Raw genomic sequence first — 17,841 nt, forward strand, 5'->3', positions numbered from 1 at the left:
CAAAAAAAGCCATTAACCACTCATTTGCCAAACTAATTTTTGACATGGGACAGTTAATCAGTCACCAATAAAAAGTTCACCATTTACTAGACAGCAACTTCACCATAAAGGAAAGCTATTTTTTGACCATGGCAATTAGTTCCCTCATGTTTCAAACACTAAATTCTATTTTCACATTAATTTTTAAAAGTATGTGGCTTTAACTTAAAATAAACTGCACATCAAAAGAATGGAAAATAAACAGCCAGGAACACAATTTGACGAATTGGATTTATTTAGTTTATTTAGCTAAACAGGGTCCATTGGATCTCTTTAATAGGCTGACAGTTGCACTGGGCTGGTTAATAAAACATTCAACACAGTATCTTCAGCCAATATAGAAATGCAAATCCCACCAGAAATATTTTATTCATGAAACAGTAATTTCAGTTACTACCAAAGCAAAAAAAGAAAAAAAGAAACGAAAAAAAAGAAGGGGGGGGAGAAGACAAAGTAGTTGCTTTGCAAACAAACAGTGCCATCTAGTGTAATTCCCTGAACAAACCAGCCAAGAAATCCGAAAAGGGCTGTAATTAATCTTTCCAGTGTCAAACTGATACCTTCTCCTTATTTTTTTACTTTATCAGTATCACATGTCTCTTCCTATTTTCCAGTCAAACACAAATTAGCCTCACTCTAGCTGGAAAAAAATGAATAACAACATGTTAAGGAACTTGAGAGTGCAGTTCTAGTCTGAAAAGCAAGCATGATAAAATGATGCGGGTTTTTGCTCAGCTTGTCTGCTGTTTTTTCTTGGAATCTTTGTTTCTAACTCATGATAGAAACCAAATCAAACTTCTACTTATACGAGTACAGGTGAGCAATACAATGAAGGGAGAGTGAGATACACTCTGTTCTGCTTTATTCGTCATCGCATCCCACACCTATGTTCCAACTGCAGAACCTTTATTGCTGCTGCTGCTATCAAAAGCAGGACAATGACAGCTTGCTTCCTCTTGCATGACAGTAGGGGAGTATCATTTGACTAAAATAAGAAATCACTGAGAAAGTGGGAAACAGTGAAGCCTTCCTCCTTCTGCCCCTCAAAAATCATTCACCTTCTGGATATGACATCACTGTACTCACCAGGTGGCTACAAGTAATTTTGAGCAGACATTGCTTCTTCCACTATCTTCTAGGAAGACCAGCAAATAGATTTAACTCTACTACTTTGAGAAGTAGAAGTTTCAACATAAGAACAAATTACATGGTAATTTGTAACATAAGAAATGATAGTTCTCCACCTGGGAAAGGCTGCTGAGCGCTGGCATCCAGACATGTCTAAAGACTGCCAGGTGAGAAAGCATGTTAAGTGAAAAAGGTAGAGCTCATGTCGTGCTGAATTTCTATTACATGCCTTAAAACATATTTTACAGAAGGATTTTATTCCGCCATAGACCACTTTTTAGCTTCATTTAATACAGAAACATCTTGTGCATGAAGAGAGAATGAGGCATGAATGCTTACAGCGCACTATGAGTCAGTATGCCTTTCATTCATAGCCTCCAGCCAGACACAAGAATTATCAGACTCGCCAAATCACTTCCTGAAAGCACCTTTATCTGTAATCACTCAGCCAAGCCCAGTGCTCCACAAACTGGTTTTTCTTAAAGTCCTGTGCATCATCTCCACAATCAGTGACTTGCTGAAGGAGCAACAAACAGCATGCCCCAAAACTCACCAGTCTTACTCCTACGAGTTAACAGATGAGCAACACCTCTGGAGAGAGACACACAGAAGTTCCTATGAGTATCAAGGTGAAGTTGGTTGAAAGACTAATCTAGTTAAGGAATTAATTTTATTAACATTAAAAATTTGCTGCTTGGTTGCCCTTACCCAGCATATTATCTTTTCACACATTGTGTTATGAGATGCATCTTACTGGTCAAATATGGGAGGATTCTTTGTAAGCAATATCTACAGAATTATAAAAACCAGGAGGTAAGGTGTGCTTCACTGGTCTGGCCTCTCGGGAATCTCAGTTAAGACCAACAGAACCCCTTAGGTTAATTACAAATTAAGTATGTTAACTCCCATCTTTCACACCTTCCTCTAAGGAAAAGTATGTCATCACCAGTAAATTCCATGGTGAAATAAATTTTCTTCCTTTTCCATATTTCCACACAAAACTATAAAAAAAATTCTTAACATGTAAATAAATTAGGACAAGTTTTCTGAAGGGGATCTAAGTTATACCACCTCTTAATCTTTCAACAAAAACTCAGTTTAGGTCTTGAATGTTACCAAAAAAAAAAAAAAAAAAAAAAAAAAAGAACATTCTTTCCTGTATCACTTTTTATCCATTTAAAATAGCAGTATTATAAATATTAAGTCATTGCAAAATGTGAAATGCCTCCACTTTCTTCCACCACAAACCCCTCAAGGTGGGGACACAATAAGTAAAAACAAACTGAAGACAATCTGGAATTTGCCTCTATAGAAAAGAATTTGGCCTAATGCTCAGCAGCAGCCAAGCAGACAAATATTGTACCAGAATGTATTAGAAAAGGAACAGAGGAAAAAAATCAGTTCCTCTGTATAGAGCAGTTTGAGTACAGTGTAGAGGGCTGATTACTTATCTCAAGAAGGCGACAGTATCTGTAAAAATGGCACAGTGAAGGAACTTTTGTTGACAAAATGCTTTCTCAAAATCAGATTGTCAAAGCACACAGTCAGATATTTCAAATTCTTTCTTCTGAAACTTAATCAGTTCAATCTTATGTGCATGAAAGCAAATTCTCCACAGCCCTGTTCAAAAGAGCTATACTACTCACATAGTAGTCTGATTTCAAAAGTTTTGAATTTGTCAACAAGATCAGGTTTTCACTACGGGGATGCATGCCTGCCCATGCAGGGTGCACGTGCACACATAACGTGTACGCCTGGTGGGTTCCCTGCTTTTAATAAAATAACATTGTTGGGATACTGCCATGAAGATATACACATCTGTCCCGCACACAGTTTACGATTTTGTATCTATAAAGCAGTAAGGCTTTGCTTTATAAATCAAAATAATCCAGCAGCAACAGTTGAGTCTCTAAACTTTTAGTTCAAACTGGAAAGGTAAGGAATATTCTGGCTGTAAAGATACAGGCCATTAACTTGTCATTTGACAAATGTTGTTTGTTATGCTTAGAGCCATAAGAATATTTATCTGGGTAGGTGATTGAACTAGGGGTAGCAGTATTTGGAAAAAGCAGCCAGAATACACCTGACACAACTGTAGCAGTTGTTCTGGACTCAGGTGGTACTTCAGGGTCACACAAAAGAGCTAACTTCATCAAATGAAATTCTATTTCTTATCTCCTTAAATGTTTTTAAAACTTAACAGTAGTTGTCATTTTAACAGTTATCATAAACAGAACCTGTAGGAGGTATGAAATGTGAATATATATCTTCACTATCAACTGAACTGAAGCTATTGTTAAATGCCAAAAACCTTTAAACATTTAGTCAAGTTTTGTTCAATGTATCTGTCTACATATCTATGACTTCTTCCCCTCTTTTTTTTTGGGGGGGGGGAGGAAGCAGAATAACCAAAATCACCACCAACACTGAGTCTTTACAAGGAATTAATGCTGTCTCTTGGACTGATAGCAAATGCTACCTGTAAAACTTGCCTCTGTGCTGCCACGACAGTTCCTTTGTCTCCTCTATTTGATGGTTATTTTTCTAACAAGAAACATCCATCTCACTCTGAGCGCTCATTGTGTAGTACTCATTGTCGTAACAGGAATATTACTGTGTAATATGGTCTTACTGGATTTTTATATTTCCCCATCAATTGAATGCCTCATACCTCAGCTGTAAGCTTTTAAGGAAAATGCCTGCCTTTTTTTTTTTCCTCCTCTTTTTTATGGTGCCCTTACATTGAGCCAGTACATGGAATTCTTGGAGTCAATACTAAGGCCAGCAGATAACCACACATTGCTAAGTTTATATAGTTACAGTTTCATATGAACTAGGATAGGTTCAGGTTAAAGTATTTTTACAAAATCTGGAAAGCCTTGTACCACTTCATATCCTCACTGTTTAAAGATCACTGGCTATTTTCAGGTAACAATTAACAAAAAAAATGCTTTACTTTTAAAAAAATAGACAATACCTATAGTCCATGTACTTAAAAAACTACAAGAAAATATAAGGCTTTTTTTGCATCCAGAACTTACATGCAGGCAGTCACCGTGGACATTCTACATCTGAAATAGTCAAAATCAAAATATTTAGAGGCTTAAATCACACCACGGTGCATTGGTAGGTGCAGGGGAAAAAACCTGCACATAGGAAGATTGTTTTAAATTTCAGGCACTCTTTATTTAGTAGGTGGTCCCAAAACCTTAATCAACCCAGAAAGCACAAGTATGTGGTCTGCAACTCCACTTCGGGCCACAAGATAGAGCCGTTACTGCAGTCTCTGCAACCCAGCACACCTGGTCCCTGCGGGAGCCCCAGAGCCACCGCAGCTTTGGGACTACAATTTCTGAGACCTGACAGGAACGAAACCCCGCTATAAAAATGCAGTATTAGTATTAGTATATACTATTGAAAATAACATCATAAAACCAAGATTTACACCTGCAAGTTGAAGAAGATAACATAAGGTTTAGCAACCAGTTTTATTCTGTTTTGATATGTTTAACACACACAGCAAGCAAGCCTGAAGCACAGCCTTTTGAGGTGTATGCAGCTTTTCGGCAAAGAAGTATCACTTTCACAGAATCCCAGAATTGCAGGGGTTGGAAGGGACCTCAGGAGATCACCTAGTCCAACCCCCCTACCAAAGCAGGTTCCCCACGGCAGGTTGCACAGGAAAGGCGGGTTTTGAACATCTCCAGAGATGGAGACTCCACAGCCTCTCTGGGCAGCCTGTCCCAGTGCTCTGTAACCCTCACAGTAAAGAAGTTTTTCCTTAGGTTTGTCTGGAACTTCCAGTGTTCCAGTTTTTGCCCATTGCCCCTTGTCATGTCACTGGCTACTACTGAAAAGAGCCCAGCCCCCTCCATTTGTCCCCCGCACTTCAGGTATTTATAGACATTGACAAGATCCCCTCTCAGTCTTCTCTTCTCCAAGCTGAAGAGTCCCAGCTCTCTCAGCCTTTCCTCATAAAGGAGATGCTTCAGGCCCCTCATCATCTTTGAGGCCCTTAGAGTACTTTTTGCTTACCCTATTCTTGTGTTTCTCCCCAGGCATCTGCTCCCCATGGAAGACTGCACAGCACTGAGGCAAGCATCAGAAACCACTGTTGCCTTAAGTCGAGGTGCGATGCTTGCTTTGTTAAATTTCCCCATCCATGTTCACAGTGCTATGCTGAGAACTTTTAATGACAAAATTGAGCTATTCTTTTTTTCATAACCACTGTTCCTCTCCAACAGGGTGGGTCAAGATGGAGCAAGGGGGCTTTTTCTCTTCAGACATGATTCAATACAGTTATTGGGTTACCAACTACCCACATGCAATACAGTGCATGGGGCAGGTGCCATTGCCTCCACACGTGTCTGTACTGCAGAGCACTGTAACTGCAGGCATGACTCAAGGTAACAAGGCTTAGCAATGAGGGCAAATAAATCTCCTATTTGCAACTTGTTCCTATTTAATTACAAAGTCAGAGATGAACAAGCCATGTTTGGAGTAACTTTTCAAAGCACAGCTCAACTAAGCTGAAATTTGTATTTTTCAAAACATACTTCTGGCATTAGTAAAGTGCATAGGAAAAAACCACTAAATATTCATTAAGATGTCACAGTTTGTAGTAAATAATATCAAAGTGATGGTCCAGTCATTTTGTCATTTTTACACATATTGCCCAAGATAAAATAAACTCACAAATTAGTTATCATATGTCACAAATAAACCTTAATGTTGCCCATCCTTGTGGAGAGTTCACATACTCCATGTTTCCTTCTCCTAACTTTGCAATACATTGCTGTGCTGTTGTCTTCCTTAACTGCTTGGGTGAGGGCAAATTTTCAAGATGCTGTAAGGCATGCAAAGAACCACGAGATCAAAACTCATGTTCATTATGATGAATATAAAAGAAAACCACCAGTCCCAGTTCTGTGTTCACTTTGTGTTTGAAACAAAGAACTTACACTTCAAGATGATTGAGAAATGTCCTCTCCTCCATGCTGCTTCACACAGGAAGAAAGGCCAAGCCAAATACAGTGGGATCCAGCTGAGATTCCAAGTCCATTCATAAAGAATAACATTTAGCTTTGCAAACTCACATCTGTGTGCCTTTTGGAAGAGCCCAGAACTTTAAGCAGCAATCCTGTAAGCTGATCCTAACTTGAAACTGCCAGTGTCACTCACAGTTAAGAATATCCCTACTTCTATACAAGTGAATTCAAAAGTACTTAGATCTGCATTCCCTAAAGGCCTGCTAAAGCTCTTAAATAAACACTATATGCTTTGCTTACAGTCAAACAGGTCACAACTAATTCAGGACAATATTCAGGCAGAACACTCAAAAGCACTTTCATTTCAGCAAATATTTTTAACTTCCTACCTTCAGCAGCATTGCAGCTTATAGAGTCAAAGTAACATTTCCTTTCCTTCCTCCTCTTCTTTCTTTGAACTCACCACTGAATCATTTTGTTATATAGTTTCCAACAAGTTGCTAGACTGGAGAATAACCCAAAAAGATACTCAAAACTTCACATGCAAACTTAGTACTTAGAAACCAGAATTATGTAGATAATTTAGTTGTAACAACACTATTTTCTATACAACTGAGACTTTTCCAAGCATAGCAGTGGTTTTCTTTCAGTATTTTGCTCCATCCTTCACTCAACTCTCAGTCCTTGATCTTCTGCTGAAAGCCATCCTTGGCTTTTGAGCTGTTGGTTTTTTCCTATTATTATGATCTGTTTCTTCCTCCTTCTCAAGTTGTTTTTGCTCCTTCACTCTGAGCACAGACTTACGTTCTTTCAATCACGTAACTCCTAGTGCTCTGATGCATTTCTTCCACACATGCTCATTTCTCCTCTTCCAAAAAGTGTCCAGTTCTGAACTCTCCCATTCCCTGTTGCCTGGGAATATGGAAGTACCAATTCCCCCGTTCGCCTACATAGAGAAATAGACCAGCAACAAATATATGCTGACAGCAGATTCTCACACATCTGAGAAGATAATATTGGTCTAGAAATTGCTCTCTCTTGGCAGCCACTCTTTAGCCAGTAGGGCCATACGCACTTCCTACAGGGGAACGGCATGAGATTGTCTCAAAATTTTGATGCACATCTTTTTATCCTAACATTCTTCAAACTTTACAAAATTGCAACCATCTTCTACTACATTTTTGTGTGACTCCTCAACTTGGCAGAAGCACAGAGGAATGACAGTCAGCTGGATTTCCTGGCTGCAGGTATAAACATTGACTCCCCTTCCCTGAAGGAACAAACTGCTGCCAGCAACATGAGAAAATTCACAGTTCTCCAGTGAATGGAAACTACTGCCACTAGGTATTTCTTTTTCCCTACCCTGGGGGAACTGAGCTGCTGCCAATTAACACAGCATTTTCCTACACTTTGCAATCCCTTTGAAGTTCTTCAGGATTTTAGAGGAAACAGTTTTGTCTCTATGTAAATCTATTCAGTACAAATCCTAGTCACAAAAAAGGACTGATAACTGTAGTAGAAGCCCCTGAACAAGGGAATCTTGTTAGTTTGCATCCATTATGTGAAAAATGTAGTACTTATAACTGATTTGTACAAAAGCCAAGAAGACTCTAAGTGCAATGGAAAAGAAATCACAGAGACTAAGAAATGAAGTGCACATGAGATAAACTACATTCAAAAATTCCATGGATTGGAAATTATATTGCTTTTCATGTTACTGCCCACATTACTACAGGCTATCTTCAATGAACCATTATTTTCCACTCACAGTATACTTACACTATAATTTAAGTATTAATTCTGATGTTCTACCAGTCATTCCTTAAGCAATATGATTAAAAGCTGACTATATTGCCTACAGCATGAACACTCGCAACGTTTAATGACACAGAAACAACGCAGATCCAGAGCAAAGGAACAGAAGGCTAGCAACTTGAATATGCTACAAAAACAAAAGCTCCTCTTCCCCAAGTCTGGTTTTCATCTGTCCATAAATACAGTAAGATACATACAGAACTGATCTCTCACACTAGTTAAAAATACCCTCCCAGTTGCCTGAATAACTTCAGCATTATACTAAAAAAATTCTCATAGATGCCTTCCTTTATGTGATATGTTAAAAACTCACAAAATCAGCTTCAAGTTTTCCCATTTCTTGTTTGTAGCTTCTCATTCGATTGCTGTACATTCCTCGGCTTTGAGGTGGGATCTCTCGAACTTCAAGTTCCATCTGCTCAAGCTAGCAAGTAAAAATAAAGAAGAGACATGTAAATCAAAAGGGTAATCAAAGCAAGGATGAATTTACGTAAATTGTTCACATATACTAAGAAATATTCCTTCTTTACAAAGAAAAATGGTTTTTATTCTGCAATATATAAACAATTTATCGAAATCCTTACATATCACTAAGTCAACAAACAAGTGACAAAATTATTCACATTTAGAAGGAATTATTCTATTCAAACATTTCTGGTTTTCAATTCCAAATGTGATTAATACATTTTATTACAAAAAAAATAGTCAAACTGAGGTTAAATAACTTCCTGCAAATAAGCATACTTTCAGAAGAAAGCCTACCTCCACCTAGCTGTGTGGTTTTGGAAACCTTCAGCTGAAAAACATATTTAGTTTTACGCACACATATACATACGTGTGTGTGTGTGTGTGTGTGTGTGTGTGTGTATGTATATATATGTTTGAAGTTTTGTTTACCACCAGTCTCTATGTTTAATAAAATAATCCTTGTTCTTTTAAATACTACTTAGCAGAATTACAAAGCCTGAAATTCACATCCCAAATCTGTATGTAGGTATATTAAATAGATGAATCTCAGGTTTTAATGACAACATCATTCAAGAATTTGTATAGTCAAATGCATTAAAACATCAGAGATAAGACTAAATCTTCCAAAAGCTTTTTCTATTTATTCTTGCCATGTAGAATACTAAGAGGCCTGAAACGCAAGAATATGGCACAGAGGAACAGAAAATCAAAAGGAGTTATAAACCAGGGCCAAGCTGCCTGCTAATTACCTGCCACTGGGTCATGGAGCCTCCTCTACATGGTGCTGTCTGTTTGGGAATTCTATTTTTCACAGCTGAAGAATCCCTTACCTGCCTTTTAAAATCTTTTCAACTTACTGTAAAAAGATTAAAGAGTACCTCTCCCTGGTTGCTGTAGGCACCTGAAACAATATTTACTCACCTCCTACTGATCTCAGTTGAGCAATATGGTATTGGAACAGAAATGCCTTTCAATTAGGGTCCCAAGCTACTGGTTATGGGTCTTCACAAGGGACAGCTACAGTTTATTCCTATGTAATCGCTTGCTTACACTTTGAAATTTCATCTTCATATCATAAGAAAAGCATCTGAATTTAATAAATGGAATTACCAGATACTCAAAAGTCATTCTGCCTGATCTATTCTGATTATACAAAATGATATTCAATAACAAACTGTAAAGCAGACTTTAATTAAATAGTCAGTAATGAACTGAAATATACAAAGCAATTTCTAATTCTGCTCAGTTCTTTGGCTCAGGCTTAACTTTCCAAAGGGTTATCATAAATTAAACCAATAGCTGGAGTTACTGGTTTATTTCTTATCAATTTCATCTCAATATATTTGATCTCAAATGTTCTATAAACACAGAAAACATTCCTCTCATATATATAAAATTACATGTGCAAGGTCAGGATACTTTAATGAAGTCTCAATTCTTACCTATTATATAAAAATGAAACTATCTCCCAGTGAATACAGAATTTGCACCAAGGATCAGACCACAATCCATGAAACCCAAAATGTTCATTCTAAAGTGCCTGTATCAAAGAGTGTAAGGTCCAACTATGAAGAATGCATCTTTAGGCTGATCAATGTTTAACACCTTTTTTTTGTCATCATGAGATTAACAGGTAAATTCTGTGGCTAGGCTGATAAATTTCCATGTGAAGTCATGCAGAAGATAGTGGTCCAAGCAGGTGTGAACCTAAATACAACCTTATTTCATGCACCTTCACTTTCAGGCCTCATATTATTGGTCACAAAATCATATTTTTCATACACAAGCAAGAACAGAGCTAAATTCCACTAAAAGCTAAAAATAACCTGGCACTTAAATCTCAAAACATCTGTAGAATTTCAAGTTTTCTTCAGAAAACCTAAAAGCTCAAACTTCAGTTATTGCTGATGTTCAAACTTGCACCACTGTGGTGAAGATGAGCATTTTGGAACTTAACTCTTGCCCAAATTCATAAACCAGGCCCCATCCTTAAGGCTCCTCAGGGGTTTAACTTAGTAGGTTTGCTCCTAACACCCAGTACACTCACAGCAGCGAATGCAGGATAAAGCAGAGCACCCACTGGTATTTCCATTCAAAAATACAACAAAGTAAGGTAGCACTGCTGATGTCCATTGAGACCCCAAAATAAGTCTCCTCCTCCCACAGGAACTTTTCCACATGGAAATTGCTCTGGAGAATTGCTGACATTTTATGAAACTTGTAAGCTTTGCTATTTTATTCTGATTCTAAAGCCCTGAAACTAAACTAGAGATCTATATTAAAAACAACAAGTGTCTAAATAAGAATAGCCTAGCATTTGCAACACTAAATTTACATGCATTATTAAAAACCCAAGTGTCTAGATCAGAATAACCAAGCATTTGCAACACAGTAATTTTGTGATGTGTCCCTCATAAAACATAAAGGTAAATAACACACAGTTAGCTTTTTCTTCTTAAAAGTAGAATTTCACTCAAAAATGCTAATCTCAGCTCTTCTAGCACATGCTAGATTTTATACTCAAAAAATTTCCCTAACACAACATTCACCTCTCTTAAAAACCTGGTAAAAATAACATTCAGATACTCCACATGGGAAGTAGAATGACAGGATTTCTCTCCAAAGATCTCTTACTCAACAGCTCTGCCTTGAAAAGGCAGCCTGGGAGTCTGAAAGTTTTGGTGTCAGTTCTGCACATAGATCAAAACAATTACACCAGTGGTTTTACCCAAACATAGTAGACAGTGTTTTAAAACAATCAATGGTTAGTGAATGTAAATAAATTATCTCTACAATAATATTTATAAAATATGAGAGTGTAATTTCCTAGACAAGTAGGAAATAAAAGAAAATCGGCTAAACCCAGCTTTGACTACTCAAGACAATGAAGCAAACCAACATATAAAAACTAGCAGTAGCAAGGAATTAGGTTTATTTTTATTTTCTACTGTAACCTTCAGTTTAAAAGAGGATCTTATAATCAGTTCTGTTATTAGCAGGTTTGTTCCAATTGATTTTTAAACCCAAGCCTTGACATGAATCACAAACATGTTAGGTAATTGCATAAAGCCAATAATTGAATTAAGCACCTGTCTAGCAGCATTAGCAACATGATCTAAAACAAAAGCATGAAAGAAAAGCCAGTACATTAAATGAAGATCATCATTAAGCTAAAAGTACAGATCCAGGATTTACTTTTTAATCTTATAATAAATACAGATTTATATGATCTTTTTCTGACAGAAGGAGAGAAGTAATGAGCCATTAACTAAATTTCTGCTCCTTCCAATCTTACTTTGGGTTGAAAACAAAATTTCAAAGATTTTTCATCAGACCACCCATGCTACAATTTCCTTGTACTGTTATGCTTTTTTGCCATGTCAAGTTGTAGTGACATGGAGATGAAAACCATTTCTAGATTCTTACTTTCTTTCAGCTGTTTGAGTATGAAAGTGCCCAAAAGGCATTATATCTTCAGAACATCCTCATGAGATGGGACAGCAATTTCACCATGTTTCTCACTAAGAATACCACACCAAAGAGGTTAAGCACCTTGCCATCCTCACAGGGTAAACCTGCACAGAGTCATCCCAAGATCCATCTTTCCTGGATGCTATTCCAATGGTCTACAAGACTAATTAAATTCTTAAACCAAAAGCACCAGGTATGTCAACAAACACTCTAGAGACCTTTTTCTTCCTATGTCACTTAAAAAGGTGAATTTCAATATTACTGTTTAGTTAGTAACCAAATCACTTATTTGAGTTGCTCAATTATAAGAACTTTCAGGCTAGAAGAACTAAGTTCCTTTCCGTATCCTAACATTTCTGACACTAGACAAACCAAACTCACTTGCAAGCAATAAACAAAAGCAACTTCTGGCAAGGAACTATTGGCCATGGAAAATATCAACCTCAACTGTCACCAACACCTTCGCTCAGTTACTCCACACCTATAAAACTTCACTTTTATACTGCATCCATCTGGAGGACATGACAGGCTGCAATGGGAACAAAATAAAATTTAAAAAAAAGTCACAGCTGATTAACACATATTGCTTTCTTCTGTCAGTGTGGACCGCTAACTAATGCTTGGTTAACATATATACTCTTCTCAGACCAGCAGCTCACGCTACCATTGTGCTCTTGACCTCAAACAACTAAATATCTTTCACTTGCTAAAAGAGAAGATCTACTGTTCTACAAGACAATCAGACAGATCGAATCAACTAGATGCATGGGTCCTACAAGAAAAAAACAGTCCAGGTGTGTAAATATTTAATTCAGTTCCTAAAGTAAAAGGCATAATCCACACCTCAAAGCCTGTAGCAGCCTGTAAGAGCTTACAGCAATAATGCAAACATTAAATCACTTAACAGAAGGTTAAAAAAGGATACGCTCCTCTTGGGTATTTCACATCCTCAAATAAGAACTAGTTCAAAAATATTATTTCATTTTCTACTATATTATTGTTAAGTATTTTTAGGGCATCATGTGTGTTAAATGTTACTACTAATAATCCTATTATTTTCCACAGAAATTTGCAGTTAACATATGAAAAGCCAAAAACGTACCAGTTCCCTTGCTTCTTCGAGCTGTTTCTCAACATTTGCAACCATCTGCTTCTTCTCATCTGAAACAGAATTGTGAAAATACAATATAACTGTGCTCTTGCCATGAAAGAAAAATATACCATTTCAAAAGTGTATATGTACTAGTTAGAACTGACTCAAAGTATTTCTTCTGTGTGACATCATCACACACTGTGAGATCCACACTAGTAATTAAAAAAAAAAAAAAGTAGACTAGAGAATCCTTGAAGTCTTCTGCTTTTTTGTTAGGAAAGCAGTTAGAGATGCTCCAGGTGTAGGAGTTATGCCTCAGCAGGTGCTTGCTGGGTGTGTACAAATGCATGAGAAGGCACATACTTATCCCAAATGGAAAAAAAAAAAAATACAGTTTAAGAGCAAAGGCTTATTCTATTTATTTGCAAAATATGAGATGCACAAAACCAACCACCTCACTTATAATGAATCCAGGTCCTAAAGAAAAATGAGGTTTCTATTCCCCTGCTCTTATGCTGGGTCTAGAACCGTTTCTTCTACTTCAACAGGAAGAAAATGAAATGCCATGGGAACTACAAGAAAACCACCCTGTTCTAGTAGCAAAAATGTAAATTAGTATAAAATATTAAAAAATTAAAATCGGTTATAAGCTTTATGCAGCAATCATCATCTGTCAGGTTTCCCAAAATGTGTATATCCCAGCCTTAGAGAGTATGTCTGACTTTCCACCTGACTCTAACCATCCCATTCTCAGGCAGAGAATCCAATATGAGCCGAGATTCAGTGTCATACCTGCCAACTATTTCAATCACTTGACCACTTGGTTTGTTACAACATGAAAGGCGACTTTCTGAGGAATATTCAGTCACTGGATAATAAAAAGTCCCCACACTGCTTAGTTATTGTGGGCATTCAGGGGCTTAAATAAGACCATTTGCACTGCCTTTTGCATCGCCTTGTGCCACTCTCATGGGCACATCCTCCATCCTGCAGACTGTAAAGCCACCCACTGTCTCAATAAAGTGAACAACAACACTCTGAACATAAAACCCTTTAAACCACTGATCGTTTAAAACCAAGAGCATCACGAGACATCTGTGCTGGTGGTTTGCCTGGTGAAGCAATGTACAAAACTACATTGCCTGATGAATTGTACAAAAGTATCTCCAGTCCTTGCTCCTCAGAGATCATGATGGATAAGTCTACCTTGGCACAAGAGACTTTATTGTGTATCTTTAGACTTCATGGTTTTCTTTTTTAGCCTGAATTCCTTTGCTTCTTTTCCACATGACCCCTTTGCATCCTAGAATTGACATACTAAAGACAAAAAGGGTCTATCTGATGATCCCCTTTGATCCTCTGCATGCCACGAGTCACTGAATTTCAAGACGGATTCCCCTTATTAAATGTATATAATTCAGCTTCTCCCAGGTTGCAATGCAAACTTAGTGCCACAGGCAGGAATCAGGGGATGCTGAGGTAGCAACCAAAACCAGAACTTTGGCCACATAAAGTAAAATGTGTCCTTAAAACAACCTTCCTTGAAAGCAACAAAACTACTTCCAAAAGGACTACATTGCTACAGAATTTTTGGTGAAGCATCCCCAGCTTAAGCAAGCTGTGTTTCAGCTGAGTCCTCCCACTCCGTTCCACAATATCCTGCATTACATTTGCATGGACTACCCATCTATCTTCTCATTTACCAAAGACACTCTACACTCTCATTTAAGGACACACGAACATCATGATCTGTCCTTCAGTTACATACACCGGAGCTCTGCCTGCAGAGAGGATCAGGTTCAGGATCATCCTTCTATTTTTCAGATAATACAGAGATCTTTACAAATAACCAGCTGTCTTCTGAGGATACACCACCCCACACATGGCAGATTCACAAGAACAAATCATATGCACTGGGTTATCACCCAAGAAGCTGCTATAGTATTGTAGAACATGTGGGTAGTTTATTTACAGTGGAAAAATAAGACTATTGTCTGAGGTCCCTCACTAAAGGAAAATTCCTCTTGGAGAAGCCCAAGTTCTCATGGATGCTGCCAACTTGAGAGGCAGCAAAGACTTCTTCTGAGATTGGACTGGATAAGCAAGTGGTGCAGTGCTGGTGAGGTTCACCTGAAGTTGAGACTGTCTCAGGCTCTGACTCCACTATATCCTAAATGGAAAAATCAAGGTGGTTTTGAGTGGCAGCAATAAGAACTAAACAACACTATGTCTGGCAAAACATAGCTAGAATAAAATCCTGAAGAACCCTGAAACCCTCTGAGTAAAGGCAACTCTGCCAGTGACACAAGCAAGAAGGAAGCACTTGGATCCCCCCACAAATTAATAGTTAGAGCTCACCTCTAAGTCCTCACACAGTTTCCCTTCGTAACTTTGAAAGAGGCCCAGAATTTGATCAAGTGATCATCTCTATAAAGCTAAAGCCATGGAAAAAAAGCACCTTTCTTACAACTCTGGAATTCACACTGCCATGCCTGGTGGATTCTACTCCAGCAGAAGATTTAGGAAATGCTCATTTCTGTGCAGCGCTCTGCTAGCAATGTCTTTTTTTAATTCCCTATCAGGTTCTCATGATGGCACTCAAGCCAGAAAATTTAATGGTGAGTTATCTTCCTAACATAACTAAACGCCAAAAGAAAAGAGAATCTGCCACTTGTTTGCCTGCACATTTCAATTCTCCTACCCAGCATCCCAAAACACCTCTGTTCTTCCCTTCATTTGGAAGTGGGGAAGATGACGATGGAAAAAGGAAAACAATGTAAGATATAAACCACAAAATACTATTTTATTGAAGCCAAAATCAAATTTAAAAACAAAGCAGCAGAATATAAATGTACTAGAGCAATTTCAGTATTTCCCCGAGTTTTACTGGATTACAATTTCCATATACATTATGTAACTTGAAATCTAGGGATATAAAGTTGGAGGGTTTTGGAGGATATTTCATGTGAATATGTACAAATTCTGTACAAATTCTATGTGTACTTGTGATTACAAGAGCTACCTAGCACTCTACTGACCAGTAAGATCTTACCTACTCACAGAGATATTAAGCCATGAACCTTTGGTAGGGAAAATTCATTAGTACACAAGGAGGTCTGGCTGAAACTGCTCCCATAAAACTGAGAAGGTATTCAAATGATCTTCAATGATTTAGTTAATTAAACTTTAACCCAACTCAAGAGTTGTTTCACAGCTGTTGGCCAGAGCAACTGCTGGGAGAGAGGTCTACTGACAACAGGCCTGTGCTGTTCCTTCAAACATAGATATGTGAGCAGGACCTTGGCAACATCCCGGCACCACGACTTTGGAGCAAGATCTTCATGGATTCCCAGGAAAGCAGCTGAACTTGTTGCAACTGCTGATCTTCCAGGGCACACAACACCATGTAGTCCCCAGAGCAAGAAGGGGTGGCAGGATCCAGCAGGGCCACTTTGGTAAGGAAAAGCAAGCTTACCAATAAGTATCACCCACTTGGTTTCGCTTTCCTCTCTTCCTCTAGCCGCATCCATGTGAATCCTGGTGGGAGTATGCTGCCTGCAGCCACTTGCCTGCAGGACTGCCAATACCTCTGGGCCTGTTGTTGATATCAGCAACAGCAGCACGAAATGCTACACGTCAGTCAGAAAGCACTTGCTGGAATGGTTGTCAAACCATTTACTTTCAGTTTTACTGCCACAGTAAAGCTAAGGAAACAACTTCTTTCACAGTCAGAATCCACAGAGAAAGGGGACAATATCCACAGGATGACTTGCTCAGGGACTGCAGATGAGATCAGGGGGAGTTACTCAGAGCAAGAGAAGCTTGCCACTAATCTAGTAGATCAGGACAAACAAGTTATGATCCAACTAAAGATCCTCATGTTACTAACTGTATTACTCCACTGTGTTTTAGAAGTTTTAAATCTGCCTGCTTGATAATTTACTTAAATACACTTCTATCATTTGAAACAATGAAAGAGGGTTTTTAGAACTTTTTTTAAGATTCAGAATTGATAATATCCTTTAAAGAAAACAAAAAAAAAAACCCAACAATGCTTCATCAAATATATCTAAATTTAGAATAAAATTTTTGTCTCCATATTGCCTGACAGAATGTCCTGAAGAAAATATTGCATGTAGTTTCTACAATTTAACTGGTCAAATTGACAAAATACGGATAAATATAAAGACTGGAAACAAAAGTGATCCTCTGGGTAAGGACTGCAAATAAAAAATCTGTTCTGTTTGTACACAAGGTTGTATCACTTTCTTAAAAGAAACAAGTTTTTACTACATTTTCCTCAGTTCTTTCAGCTTTGCTCTTGCTCATTAATCACTGTTTTGCCCCCCAAAATGCAGCAGTTACAGACAGGCAGAAATCTGTCTTCGAGTGTAGAAAGATAACACAGCACTGGTTTGACCTCACAACCAATGAAGAGATTAAAAAAATCTGGACTAAGACTGAGTAGTCTCATTTTTTGTGAAATTGCTTCTTTTTATTAGTACATGTTGAGGAAGAGACTGAGTAACAAAGGGCTTCAGTTTATAGACGGTTTGCAGATTTTGCTGCGCTGGCTGAGGTAGTTTACATGTTCACCACTTTGCCAGAAGTTACTGTCCAACAGCAGAGACAAATGGAACAATACATGTGTTTCTCTTTTTGGGTTATAAAACCGGGTTCAAGAAGCACATCATAGTGAGCCAGACCTAAAATGGAGCCAGTAAACTCCAGTACAGGGTGTGGTGGTTTGGGTGAATTCACCCTTTTGCTTGCAGCTTGCAGCCAAACACAGCCTGCTCTATCACCCTCCCCCCTCTCACCCAGGGAGGAGGGGAGAGA

At 38.1% G+C, this 17,841-nt stretch overlaps 1 protein-coding gene across 1 annotated transcript in view; it reads right to left on the minus strand.

Moving 5' to 3' along the window:
• VTI1A (vesicle transport through interaction with t-SNAREs 1A) overlaps window positions 1-16,532 on the minus strand; it is a gene marked incomplete at its 3' end in the record, with an annotated part of 62,447 nt that extends 45,915 nt beyond the window's left edge. Inside the window, exons 1-3 of the mRNA XM_010162598.2 lie at window positions 16,478-16,532; window positions 13,012-13,070; window positions 8,284-8,394 (exon numbers count right to left, since the gene is read on the minus strand). Coding sequence (XP_010160900.2) covers window positions 8,284-8,394; window positions 13,012-13,070; window positions 16,478-16,532 — 225 coding nt within the window. The remainder of the gene's footprint in view (window positions 1-8,283; window positions 8,395-13,011; window positions 13,071-16,477) is intronic.
• Window positions 16,533-17,841: the final 1,309 nt, after the last annotated feature.

Source organism: Antrostomus carolinensis, unplaced genomic scaffold, assembly GCF_000700745.2.
Source record: "Antrostomus carolinensis isolate BGI_N321 unplaced genomic scaffold, ASM70074v2 scaffold7392, whole genome shotgun sequence".
Taxonomy (NCBI): Eukaryota; Metazoa; Chordata; class Aves; order Caprimulgiformes; family Caprimulgidae; genus Antrostomus; species Antrostomus carolinensis.